Source organism: Hirundo rustica, chromosome W (genome assembly GCF_015227805.2).
Source record: "Hirundo rustica isolate bHirRus1 chromosome W, bHirRus1.pri.v3, whole genome shotgun sequence".
Lineage (NCBI taxonomy): Eukaryota > Metazoa > Chordata > Aves > Passeriformes > Hirundinidae > Hirundo > Hirundo rustica.
This window is the reverse complement of record NC_053487.1, coordinates 7,145,090-7,159,086: the sequence shown is the minus strand read 5'-3', so window position 1 is coordinate 7,159,086 and position 13,997 is coordinate 7,145,090. Positions and strand designations below refer to the sequence as shown.

Genomic DNA, 13,997 nt, shown 5'->3' with positions numbered 1-13,997 from the left:
AAGGGATGCAGCACCACTTTTTTTTTTTTTTTTTTTTTTTTTTTTTTTTTTTTTTTTTACTTTTGCCTAAACTTCGTGGTACGGCCGATGTGATGAGAACAGCATTGCCGTACTTGCCTCAAACTCGAGGATTGAGAAAACAGGGACAAGAGTCAGCCAGGCAGACCTTTACTTTCAAGGAGGCCCAGGGCAAAACTCATCATTCTCTACAACTCCTTTACAGGAGGCTGTAGTGAGATAGGGGCTGGTCTCTTCTGCTGTGCCTGCAGTGAGGACCAGAGAAAATGGCCTTACACTGGGACAGAGGAAATTCAGATTAGATATTAGAAAGAAAGTTTTCATGAATCAGGAGGTCAGGCTGTTTAGGGAAGTGGTGGAGTCACTGTCCCCGGAGGTGTTTAAGAGGCTGACACTGGATGACGTGGTTTAGGAATTATAGTAGCAGTACTGGGTTGATGGCTGGACTTGGTGATCTTAAAGGTGTCTTCCAACCTTGATGATTCTATGGCTCCACAACCAGCTCACCACAACTCTGCACAGAGTGGCAGCTGCAAGCACCTTCCACAGAACTGGTGCAGGCTACCATGCTCAGCAAGATGAACGGGGCGGGGGAGGGGGACAGGGGGACACACAACCCCAACACTGTGGCTTCTTGAATCGCAGAGGCAGAAACAGCCGCGGGTACTGTCCCACACCCACAGCCCGCGCCATGGCCGAGGCTCCGCGCTGCCCCTGCCCCGGGGCCGTGAGGGGTAACTCGGCCTGCCCCACCCTGCTCACGTGTCCCGGGGGGGTCTCAGGGCCACGCGGGGCCCGAGCGCGACGATGGCCCCGCCGGAGCCACCGCCCCGCAGGGGGCGGAGCGCGGCCGCCCCTCGTTGCGCCGGGGCGGTGAATCACGGCCCGCCCGTCTCCTCCCCCCCTCCTCCATCTCAGCAGCGCCCTCAGCCTCCCTCCTGAATACAAAAGCAAAATGTCCGCCATCTTCACAGGCTGCTGCTGCTGCCGCCGCCGGGCCGGACGAGGCCGCGCCGCGCCAAGGGCGGCCCTGCCGCGGAGTCGAGGCGGCCGGGGGGGTTATTACCTTGATGCAGTAGGGCGGCTCGTCGAACGTAACCAGCATGTACCTGTCGCCGCGGCTGGCCGGGTCTCGGGCCCGCAGCTGTGGAGAGAGCAGAGAGAAGCGGCGTGAGCGGGGCGAAGGGGGCAAGGGGGGCGGCGGCTCCCCCGGCGCCGCGCATTCACCTTCATGAAGATCTCCACGGCGCCCTTGGCGATGTCCAGGTAGCTGGTGCCCAGGTACGCCCGCTGGTTCATGGAGGCGGACGTGTCTATGAGGAAGAGGAGGATCGGCATGGTCCAGGCAGAGCCCCGGCCGGCGGGCTCCCTGCGGAGGAGGCGAGGCGAGGCGAGGCGCGGCGCTCGCCCGCGGCTTGCTCGACTCTGGCGGCACTGCTAGAGCTCGACCGGAGTCAACTTCGCTTCCCTGAGCCTCCACCAGCACCATGTGACCAGCGCGCACGCCATTGGCTGGCAATTATAGCTACATTTGCATATTCATGAAGGCGCGGGGGGGGGGGGGGTGAGGGAAAGGGGGGGGAGCGTGGTGACGGTGGGCACACGCGCGCCGCACCTGTCACGCACACACAGCGCCCGCCCCGCGCTCCAGGGGCCGCCCCGCCCGGCCCCTCGCGGTCGGTCCCGGTCCCAATCCTGCCGTGTGCCCCGAGTACCTCCCAGTACCCGCGGCTGAATCACCGCGCCGCCTCAACTCGGCCCGCGCAACCCTCCATGACTGGGCAGCCCTGCGGGGCTGAGGGGAGCGTGCAGGAGCTGTGTGCTGGTCCCGGGGAGCCGAGCGAAGCCTCTCAGCTGCTCACCCGATGACATAATCGCCCCCATTCCCGGTCTCCAGAGGTTTCACTCAAGCACTAAATCCCCAGCCCTCCACGTGCGACCCTTTCCCAGGTCAGGTGAAAGCCATCTCCCACAGGCAATGCCTCGATCTGGGCATCACACACTCCCAGGGCACCTCAGTGTACCCGGATCAAGGCAGGATGGCAACAAATTAATTGTGGCAAAACTGAAAATACATAAACCCTGCAATATTTCCTACCACTCAGATAAAAATAATAAAGTATTATCTGAAAGGAGGGATCACAAAATCAATTAGCCTGGAAAGTCTCTCTGAGATTGAGTCCAACCGATGGCCCAACATCACCTTGTCAACCAGACCAGGGCACTGAGTGCCAGGTTCAGTCTTTCCTTAAACACCTCCAGGGACGGTGACTCCACCACCTCCCTGGGCACCCCGTTCCAGTCTCTAATCACCCTTTCTGTGAAGAAATTCCTCCTAATGTCCAACCTAAACCTCCCCATACAGCTCAAGGCCATATCCCCTTGTCCTGCTGCTGGTTGCCTGGGAGAAGAGCCAAACTTGCACCCAGCTACAACCTCCTTTCAGGTAATTTTGGAGAGAAATAAGGTCCTTCCTGAGCCTCCTCTTCAAGGTGTCCTGCTCCAATGGGCCTGGCAGCCACCACTGACAGCAACCAGATAAGGGGAAAGAGATTGAGGAAGTATTTAGCACTATGTCCACTCAAGAATGCTTGTTTGCTTCCAGGAGTAAATCCAAAACACACAAAAGCAGCACTGCCAACATGAATCTTACTTTAAAATAATAAAGAATTGATAATATTTTTCCAGTGCTTTTAAATTCAGAGGCTTTTTCCACATATTTTTTTTTCCATTCATTTCAACAGTAGATAGAATCAGTTTCAGTTCTCACTCCATTGTTGTGAAGCACTTGGACAGTACTGTTGTTGCACAACATCATAGGTGAATTCCAATGCCTCATTACAAAGCATGATGAAATACAGATGTTGGTAAAGATACCACTGTCCACTTTGATCAGAATAATCAAAGATGTAAACTCATTTAATTCAGGCATGTACTCATCCCTCTTGTCACCAGAAAAAGCCCAACACCTGCACACAGGATCTGCAGTCTCTGTATTGGCTTTAGAAAGAAGTCTTGTCTTTTAAAAAAACTTCTGCAGATATTTTTCAAATAATATTATCTCATTAGTTAATTCTATTGAACCAAAAGTAGGTAAATTAATAGTTGAAAAGCAGCTCATTTTGAGAAAGAATCCTGTCAAACTTGGAGACTCCATTCCATTATCCACGCCCTCCATAAGTTGTGCATGTGTATCTGCAATTAAAGTTTCTGAATTTTAACAAACGTACCAGAAATGCCAGGAGGCATAAACAGATAAATATTTTTATGCAAGTGATTAGTGCACATGAATGGAGCCAGACTGAAACAAATGAGATTTGAATCTCAATAGTTAAGATAAAAATACAGATATTGTATTTTTGTACTGCTGCATGTTCATCTGGAAAGATAACTCCTGGACAGGAATGGATTTGCAAAGGCCTGAATGGGAACTGAACTATTGGTAGAAGATGCCACCTAACACCACCAGGTCCTGGCACTGGGAACTCGATGAGGCCACCTATGCATTGCTCTCATGTCAACCAGATGAAGTCAGAGATTCCCTTCTGCCTCCAGCTGATCTCAGCCAATTCCAGCTGGCAACCCAGCAGCCCTGTGTCCTGCAGCCTCCTTGACTGGCTGTATGAAATGCTTAACAATCACAAGTTCATATCCTCATAATTTTCTTTTTTAAATTCCAGACCACCAGATACCTAAAAGCTACTTCTTTCCCATCCAAATATATTATTTAAAGGTCAAGATGAAACTCTTGTTTCCCATTTCACAGGTTGACCTTTCCAAGGGCAGCAGCAGGCAAGGTTCACATACTCTCCCTTTCTCTCTTAAGGATCTTGTTTTTTAGATCCTTCTCCAGCTGGACACTGCAAGAGCTAAAGTCTAGCAATCTTCTAGTCACAATGCAAGACATTTATTTAGTTTAATGAGACACATTTTATTCCTGAAATTACAGACACCATGGTTGCTAACATGCATGAATGCAGCTAGAGTGACTTTTACCCCTCCTCTACGGTTTGTGTTTGCAGTGCTGACTATCTGGCAGCTGTGGCACCATTCATCACCTCTATAAAATTTAAACTTTTCTTGGTTTTTAATTGAAAATACACTCATCTACATTTTTTCAACTGCAATAGTTAAAGAAATTGTCTTTATGGGGAAATTAATCACAACAGCTACAGCATGTTAAGCTCTCCTATAATTAAATATTTTGAAATAATTTCTGTGTAGATATTCTATCCCACAGTAAAAAGGAACATAATTCTATATTAATTTACTGGATTCCTTCCAGTCAAATTTTGAACCAAATGGATCAGTGGTATTTTTCCCTGTTGTGTTGATAAAGTATTATTTTTCTGTTTCTTGTCCTAACACAGTTTAACATCTAAGCTGTTGCCTCTAACAGGATTTTAGCACTAACAGTTTGTTTCTTAACACTTTTATATTGCTTCATCTTACTTTTTTCTCACCTAGCTGCTTTCTGCCCTGAACAAGTAATACACCTGTGAGACAGAAGCCATGATACTTTAGGCACCGAAGGTGCTCAGCTTTGGCACCGATTAGCCACCTGAAATTGGATTGAAATTGGAGCCACTGGATACATTAGTCAGAAATTATCTACTTAAAATCTGGATCAACAGCTAAACCCTTCAAACCTCCCTCTGCTGCTGTGGCTCCCTATCTTGGCCATGTAATACAGCTGCCCTGATGACTTTCCTGCTTAATTTAAAATGCTTCCAGCCAGAATAGAAATGGTCACTGCTAAATCACTATAAAAATATGGATTAATCCATGCTGTGAGCTGGGAGGTATGATCCCTATCACACAAAAAGGGGCTGCCACCAGAGCTAAGGGACTTGCTTGGCACCACACAAGGTACATTTTTCAGTACCACAGTGAGAATTCAGAAGGGTTTAGCTCTTGGGCAACCATAGATCTGTGCTGTCCCTTTCAGAAAGGTGAAATCCCCTGTTAATTTAAGAATTTGTGTGCAGCTGGACTCAGGTGTGGAAGGTAAGAAATTGTTCTAAATAATAGCTTCTTCACAGTTATATTCAAGATGGCAGAAGCTGAGCAAATTCAAGTCCTGTGATATTGTGTGCTGCATCAGGGCAAAATATTCTCCCCTGTCAGTAGTTAGCTGCTCTTAAGCCAGACACTAGAAAAGGCCAGGCTGCTTCTGCCAGTGTGTCACACAGCCCCTTCTGGAAAAACAAAACAGAAAAAAAACCCCAAACCAACAAACACAAACAAAACCCCCAAACCAGTATTTTCCAGGATATTGCTCAGCAGGACCTTTTTTCTTTTTTCTATTTTGTAACTACGCTACTGTTAGGAAAATTAATCCACGAACATCAGAGGTTTATGTCCAAAAAGGAGACAGAGGAGTCCTTTTACTTTATTTGAATAAAGGGAGAGGCCAGGAGACATTTCCCCTGGGGTCTCTTAAATTTTCAGAGGACGCAGCTTCCTTTTTATCCTAATTTCCTGGCCGCATTTCCCTCTCTCTTTCCCCATTGGCTAAGATACTTGAGAGGTACAGACTTCCCGAAGTGCCTAAGACTCAAGATTCCCCTTTTAATGTATAACCCCCCTAATTTTTAATTCTTATGGGATTTATGGGTTTTCCCCATTGTTACTTTCATCTTTCGATATCCAATTTCATTTACAAACAAACCTATGGTTTGTTTGTAAAGGCAGGTATCTTCTTTTTCATTTATCAATCAGTAGAATCCTTCCCATTGTTTCGCTTATCTCTCAGTTCTAGTTTTATCTACCAGTAGACCCAGGGCTTGTTTGTAGAGACAAATCTTGTCATTCCTCTCACTACAAACTTCCACAAAATTGTAACTCACCCTTAAAGATTTCTGCCCCTTTCACTTGCTCTGTCTCCTTTCTGCAAAGATTCCACTCGAGAGCTTGGGAGCCTGTCCTAGGGTGACTTTATGATGCTTGTATCCCCAATTGTCTGTTCTATTTGTGCTATATATTGAGTTCTGTGCCTGTAAGACTGGTTCTAAGAGCAAGGAGAAGCACGGAGTTTGCTTTGAGAAAACTGCCTGACTCCTTGTCCTGGTTTGGGACAAATTTGGGAGAAAACCCCTGTAGAGGATCCCTCTAAGGAAGCAAGCCCAAGTGGCTCCTCCTTTCAACCGGTCCGGTAAAAAAAAAACCTCTTTGGAGAAAAGTGGAAAAAACTATTTTACTAAACAAATGAAGTGCATACAAGTATAAAGAATGAATAATATGAAACAATAAAACCTCTCCTTCTGAAGTGAGATGGCAAATAGAGAAAGTCCTTGCCGTGGGTGTAGCTCGGCTCTCTCTCGGACTCTCCTCAGTCCCAGTCTCTCCGGCGCTGCTGGAAAATGCCGAGGTCCAGGCCCCGGTGGGCCGCAGGTGCAGCCCCCAGTGCTCCCCTGGGTTTTCAGTCCAGAGCAGGTTTAAACAGTTCCAAGAAAAAGGAAAAAAAACAGTCCAGGGAACTTCTCTGCCCTAGCTAGCTGAAACTAACTAAAAAAAAAAAAAAAAAAAAATCTCTGTCCTGCAGTCTCTCCAAGCCTCCGCCGAACACGCTGTCCGCAGAAGAATGTGGAGGAGTCAGGCAGTTTTCTCAAAACAAACTCCGTGCTTCTCCTTGCTCTTAGAACCAGTCTTAAAGGCACAGGACTCAATATACAGCACAAACAGAACAGACGATTGGGGATACAAGCATCATAAAGTTACTCTAGGACACTCCTACACATTCTTCTCCGGACGGGGTGTTCGGCTGAGGCTTGGAGAGATTGCAGGACAGAGATATTTTTTTGCTTTTAGTTAGTTTTAGCTAGCTAGGGCAGAGAAGTTCCCTGGACTGTTTTTTTTTCCTTTTTTCTTGGGACTGTTTAAACCTGCTCTGGACTGAAAAAAACCCAGGGGAGCACCGGGGGCTTGCACCTGCGGCCCACCAGGGCCTGGACCTCGGCATTTTCCAGCAGCGCCAGAGGGACTGGGACTGATGAGAGACTGAGAGAGAGCCGAGCTACACCTACGGCAAGAACTTTCTCAATTTGCCATCTCACTCCAGAACAAGAGGTTTTATTGTTTCATATTATTCATTCTTTATACTTGTATGCACTTTGTTCGTTAAGTAAAATAGTTTTTTCCACTTTTCTCCGAGGAAGTTCTTTACTGGACCGGTTGGGGGGAGGGGCCGTTTGGGTTTGCTCCCCGGAGGAACCCCATTCAGGGGTTTTCTCCCAAATTTGCCCTAAACCAGGACAGAGCCTGATCCAAAATTTGCATTTTCACTGCTTTTTAGGAATCTGGGTTTGCAGATAGGAGGACGGTAATGGAAGCTGAGGAGCAAACCCTGGTTACTGAGAATCATCAGACTTTGTAAGTCTCCGGTGGAGATGTGCACCTGAATTTCTTTTCACAGGCTTCAGCAAATTCAGGAACACCATTTTCAGCTAAAATATAAATAACAGACTATAGATACATGCCCTGACTGCAGCATGTTTTCTACTGATTTATTGACTGTGCATAAATACTGCACTATAACTGTCATATTTAATACAAAGAGAGAGAGCTGTATGCTCAGGAAGATAATTCAGGACAACTCTGAGGTTTTTCATCTGTCTTCCATGTACTTCAGAAAAAGCAGTCACTTAGCAATGGGGCAGAGTCCAGCCATCCTGATTTTCTCCCCTTCTCCCTCAGACGTGTTAACCCTTTGCTATGCACAGTTCAGCAAGGTTTCTTCTTCCTGCAAAGTTTTTATGCAAGCACAGCTAATACTGCCCACAGTCCAAAGGTGAAAGCCAGATCCACAGCCTGTGTAACAGCAGAGTTTAATTTCCATTTTGCTTTAAAGAGCAATGAGAAGGGGATGAGGAAGTGATTGGTTGCCTAAGATGGGGGATCATTTTGCAATACTGGTAGATAGGCAAAATTCTGACAAAAGGTCTCAGAGGAGACATAAAATGAACCCACAAAGCAGCACTTTGAACAGCAAAGCAAGCCAGAACAGATTTCCAGACAGGAAAGGCTTTCCATATGAGAACAGGTTTCAAAGTCCAAGAGTCTCTCCAAAGAAGAAACAACATTCTGAATAAAAGTTTGAAAAATATTCTGGCTGCTGAAAAAGAAACTGAAACCTTCTCCTGTTTAGCAAACTGGAGAATTGAGTTACTGTGAACCTCAGAAGATAAGAAAATTAAATTAAAATTGTGCACATACCTATTCAGGGAGATACAAAACCAAACGTGTGTGCTTCAGCCTGGTGTATGTTTGTGATCCAACAGCAAATAACATCAGAGTAATGGCCCCAGCCCCAAGCCCCCATATGTCCTGCCAAGTTCTCCCCTAGTAAAGATTTATCATCTCTCACTGATAAACACTGGGAGACAACAGAGCTTGTTCTGAGGGGTAAGAGAAAGGGAGAGGGATTTGTGGCCGAGACAGGAGCCTTGCATCAGGCAGTCACAGCCACGGGAAGCAGGGGCTCATGGCCAGGGATGCTCCAGCTGTAGGTGCATTTGAACTGACAGCCAGCCAAGAACTGCGTGAAATTCCCTGTTACTTCCTTTTACTGGTCTTATGCTGTGTTCCTAAGCTGTACCTGGGAATCAGGCCAAATCAGCTTGGGATCTTTGGATGAAAGGCATTAAAAAAGAAAAAAAAACCCAAAAAACCAAAAAAAAACCAAACCAAAACAAAAAAAACCAACAGAAAAAAGAATCCAGAGTATTACTAATGTGGAAAGCAACAATATGAATTAAATGAATGCGCAAGTGGCAGGATTTGAATCTTATTACATTCTACAATGTAAAATATAAAGACAGACTAAAAAAATGCCACTTCTGAGGAAAACTATATCCTCCTGCCTGGGTTCCTGTGAGGAAGAGTCATAAAAGCAGAATACTGTTACCAGAATTGAAACCTGAAAATACATATGTTTAAATAGACTGGAGCTAACAGGGACTGGTTAGGAGAGTTGTTTTCCCAGGCTATGCTACACAGATTTGTGCCACCAAGTGAGAAGTTCAGTGTTTCATCTATTACCTATCAGCATTTATTTTATGACAAAGAATACTCATGGGCTGGGGACCTGCTCTGAACTGACAGGATTTATCATAAAGCAAAAGCCACACTTGGCTGTTTCATTTCTGGGCAGTTATGATTTTTTACTATATACATGGCTTGCCTGCAACAGAAATTCTCCCTTGCAGAGTTCAAAGTATCTCCCACAGAGAAAGTTTAGCTAACCTGACTGCACTCCACATACTGCTTGTACCTGATCCAAAGCAGACCAGACCTTTCTGGAAGCCTCAGCGAGCCTCAGCCCTCTAATTTCAGCTCAGCAAGTCACCTTTCACCCCTCACCAACATTTCACTGTACTGGGAACACCCACTGTCCCTCACAGGCATGGCACCTTGTGTCTTAAAAAAGTTAGGGACAGTCTCCAAAATATTGATGGGACACCACTCCATGGGATGTTAACTCTGTGCTGAGGGCACCTAAAGTAACTTACTGGACCCAAACAGGAAATATTATTATCATTTGGGGATGAATATTAATATTTCCAACAGATCATCATCTTACTGAAACCAAACACTTCTATGAGTATGTTTATCATTATTTAGTTCTCCCAAAACAAGCAAAAATTATATAGAAAATGCTGTGCCGTAAAATCATTGCATTTTACTTATAAGCAATTTTCACAAAATATTTTTTCCCCCAAAGGAATCCCATATTTAATCCTAAAGACTCTTTGTCATTAAAGACAGTTACAAAAGCAGACAGAATGATCTACTTGGAACACAATGGTGCCACGTGAGCTCTCCCTGGTTCTGTTATAGACCTTCACCAGCACTTTCCATGGGTACCTGGCCTTCCTACCTTGGTTTCCCTGGTTGCAGAAGTGCTTATTTTGTTGTTTTCATCTTTTTTTTTTTTTAAAAAAGAAAACAACTTAAAACCATATTGTCTTGGTTTGAAAAGACAGGTATCTGCTAGAGAGAGGCAGGGCCCCTCTAGGAATGGGGAATTCCAATCCCTTCCCTTCGTGTTATTATAATTTGGAAGATTAAAAAAAACTTTTCAGTCAGAGCTATGGGGAAAGGAATAACAGTCCTTTACTAGTAAATATAACAGGACAGACAAACGACAACAGCAATTATAATAATAATAAAAACAGAACCAAGAACCCCAAGGGGCTTTGTCTCACAAGTCCCGGGCAGTCTGATCTCTCAGGACCCCGAGAGCACCAAACTGAAATGGTGGGTTGTCCCCAGCAGGCAGGGGGGTGTCCTGGCAGGCGAAGTGAGCAGTGCTGGAGAAGCCACGGTGGCTGGACCCGGGCTGACCCAAAATCCAGCAGGGCAGGCGAAAAACTCCGAATTCCTGGGCGCTCCAACAGATGATAGAATTCTCAGGACCGAACCCCTCCGTTAACCGTGGACTCCACGCAGCTACCAGTCACCCGACGGTCCTCCCCAGAAAACCGAGAGCCGAAAAAGAACCACCACCCTCAGCTCCCAGGAGCCTTTTCCTCCCGCTAAACTAAGTGATCCACCTCTTTTGTACAGGTTAAGCACCCTTTAACTATCAGTATTTAGTCTCCTAGCAACTTATGGGGGGAAAAAATTCCACAGGAAAACTTAACCCCCAACACATATCAAGCCCTTGCTACAGAGGGGAGAGGAATCAACCCTGCCCTGTAGTTCTCACCAGCTAATTTCAGCCATGATCTAATGAGTAGGTGGTAACAAGACAATGAGGCGGGACAGGAGGGAAAGTCCCAAGCAGCACTGGGAACTTAGCAGGAAACTCAGCAAAAAGCAAGTGCATGGGAAAATAAAACAAAGATATTTCCATCCTTCAATTTTTTTTTTTTTTTTTTTTTTTTTTTTCGGTAGATAATGAAGAAGAAGAAGTGAAAGCCTATCTCCTGAGGTATCGGGTAGGTGTTTGGAAGAAACAAGTTTCCAGGAAGACCTTAGGCAGGGACACAACCTCATCTTGTGAGGGCAGCTCTCTGTAGGGGCACAGAAAAAGGAGATGGCAGGAGACAGTGCAGGGCAACTGCACTGCCAGCAGCACACAGCAGATGGGAAATCCAAACAACTGAGACACAGCAGGAAGCAAGAAGTAGGTGTACAGTCTTGAAGTCAGCTCAAATGCGACAAGGTAGGAAAAAAAGGGCACAAGGTGGAAGAGCTTTGTGACTTTGCCAGACTAAAAGGACAGCAAAGTGCTCCCTGCAGGTGGTTGTGCTCAGATCTGGAGACATTTGCATTTGCCTCTCTCAGATGGAGTATTTGTGTCAGATAGGAACACAGAAGCTTAAAATAAAAATGTGCTCTCTTTTACTCCTCTGTCCCTTCAGATTTAGACATAATAGAAGATACCGTGCTTATTCTGGACTAAGTAGAATAAAACAGCCCCACTCTCTCTGGAGCTGCTGTGTCCTGTTAGTGCTGCCGACCTTGCTCAGTACAGACTGAATTACTGAATTTCCTGAACTCTCAGGTCCCAGTTTTGTCACTTTCTTGCACTCACTCAATTTTTGTGTATTAAGTTGGAAAGTTTGTTGGTGTTGGGGGTTAGGTTTGGTTTTGTTTTTTTTTCCCTATAGAATTTTTCCCCCATAAGTTGCTAAGAAACTAAATACTGATGCTTAGAGGGTGCTTGACCCACACAAAAGAAGTGGCTGAGGGAGGACGAAGATCACATAAGTTTGGGGGAGGGAAAAAGGAAGGGGGGGGGGGAAGCTGAGCGTTCTCTTCCTGCTCTCAGTATTGGAGAGGACAGTTGGGCTGCTGCTTGCTGCGGGAGGAGTCCACTGTCAACAGAAAGTCCAGTCCTGGGAATTCTACCATCATCCATCATCTGCTCGTGTGCCCAGGAATTCAGAGCCCCCTTTGCCTGCCCTGCTTGTGATAAACATTAACTATTTTTTGTTCACTGAAGATCAAATAACTCAAGATAACAAGAAGTTACTATGTCACTATCTAAGCTGATAGGCAAACAGACCCTTGCTCATTCCTTCTCTACTTGCTTAATCAGCTTTAAGTTTCAGGAATTCCAGCTTACAACTACAGCCTTCATCTCTGCGACCACCGAGGGACAGAAAGAGACCCTCCCAGCAACACGTCACACATACATCATCGGAGGAAAGAAGCAAGATAAAAGCAAGACTGAAAAATCTACCAATCCACGGCAGTTGGTGGAGCGAGACTCCCCTGCCGTCCAGCGCTGTATTTGCCTTTGCTTTGCCTGCTGTAATGTAATAAATTCCTATTAGAACTTTTCTTTGTGTTCATAATCTATTACAATTTGGTGCTGTGACTCGGATCCACCTGCAAGATAGGACTTTTAGTTCTGCCTGGGGGGCGCCCCGCCGATCAGTCGGCGGCCCTGGTAGACCCGATTCCTGTCTCGGTTGGACCGACGAACCTAAATTCAAAGCATTAGGCAAAGGAGGCCGGCAGACCCTATAAACTTTGTGCACAAAGGTCCGGACGAAGACGCAAGACGCGTGAGTATCTGTGTGGAAGATTCCGTTCGGTCTGGGTCGGGTATCCTGGAGTGCTGCGAGTGTGTGTGTGAGTGAGAGGAGAACCGGCAGCTCGGATTTTCCAAGCGATTGTGGACCCTCAGTAGTGCGGTTCTCACTGCCCGAGAGGGCGTGAGCCACGAACAAGGGGAAGCGAGTGATTTCCGCACCACACTTGTGTGAGGGCACTCCAGAAGATGGGACAGGGGAAGAGCAGGCCCTCTACTCCCATAAAACAGATAGCCCACTGGGGTTCATATTAGACAATTGGATACATTATCCTAACACAGGGGGTAAAGATAAAGCTAAAATGATCCATTATTGTGTGGTAGTATGGGGTGGAAAGGAGATTTCCTGGAATATTTTTTAGCCTATTTTTGGATCATCAGAAGATTGGGTGAGGCAAAAACTCAACTTGTGGGTAAACACTAAAATTCCTGTTAGTCAGGAAGAAAGTGAATATGCTAATGTATGGGTTACAAGACCTGGGGGTGAAGTGCTCCTGTTTCCCCTCAAAGAGGGAGGACGAAAGAAAGACAGGAGTAAAGAGGAAGAAGCCTTACTAATCCCACCTCCTTACATACCCCCTCAGAACCCCCAGATTCCGGATACACCTCCAATGGAGCCTCATGAAGCAGGGAGTAATCCCGAGCCCCCCGAGGAAGTGCAGGGACCCATAACCCGAGGGCGGGCTAGACAGCATAACCTATATCCCCTAAGAGAAATGCCTGTGGGGGGGGGCCAGGGACCTCACCCAGCGATAGGGTTTGTTTCGGTACCTTTGAGTTCTGGGGATGTTCGGGAATTTAAGAGGGAGATGGGGAGCCTCCTGGAAGATCCTTTGGGGGTGGCCGAGAGACTGGACCAATTTTTGGGACCCAGTAGTTATACTTGGGGCGAGTTGCAAGCCATATTAAATATTCTCTTCACGGCCGAGGAAAGAAATATGATTAGACGAGCGAGGATGCAGATACGAGATTCACAACATGCACAAAGACCTTTAGCAGACACCAAGTAGCCTTTGCAGGATCCCAATTGGAATCATCAGCAGCAGGATCACAGAATCAATATGCAGGATCTGAGGGGGATAATAGTACAGGGGATCCGGGAAGCGGTGCCTAGGGGGCAGAACATCAACAAAGCATTTAATGAGAGACAGAAAAAGGAGGAGACACCTACGGATTAGCTAGAACGCTTGAAAAAAAAAAACCTGCAAATGTACTCGGGCTTAGATCCTGAGACACCGTTAGAGCAAGCACTACTAAAAACACAATTTGTGGCTAAATCATGGGAAGATATCAGAAAGAAGTTAGAAAAATTAGATAATTGGCAAGATAGAGACCTAGATGAGCTATTAAAGGAAGCACAGAAGGTATGTGTGAGAAGAGATGAAGAGAGTCACAAGAGACAAGTAAGAATGATGGTGGCAGCAGTAAGGGAGAC

At 46.2% G+C, this 13,997-nt stretch overlaps 1 protein-coding gene across 7 annotated transcripts in view; it reads right to left on the bottom strand.

The window, feature by feature from the left end:
- The window catches only part of INTS6L (integrator complex subunit 6 like), a 55,277-nt gene extending 53,813 nt beyond the window's left edge, over window positions 1-1,464 (bottom strand). For 6 of the 7 annotated variants that reach the window (XR_005704305.2, XR_005704306.2, XM_040088924.2 and 3 more), the window contains exons 1-2: window positions 1,246-1,458; window positions 1,085-1,162 (exon numbers count right to left, since the gene is read on the bottom strand). Coding sequence is in view for 5 of the 7 variants with exons in the window: in XM_040088924.2 (XP_039944858.1) it covers window positions 1,085-1,162; window positions 1,246-1,356 (189 nt within the window). In the remaining 2 variants the exon portion in view is untranslated. Of the gene's footprint in view, window positions 1-1,084; window positions 1,163-1,245 lie in introns of all 7 variants that reach the window. The other variant, XM_040088923.2, reaches the window with a different exon arrangement.
- Between the last annotated feature and the right edge of the window lie 12,533 nt (window positions 1,465-13,997).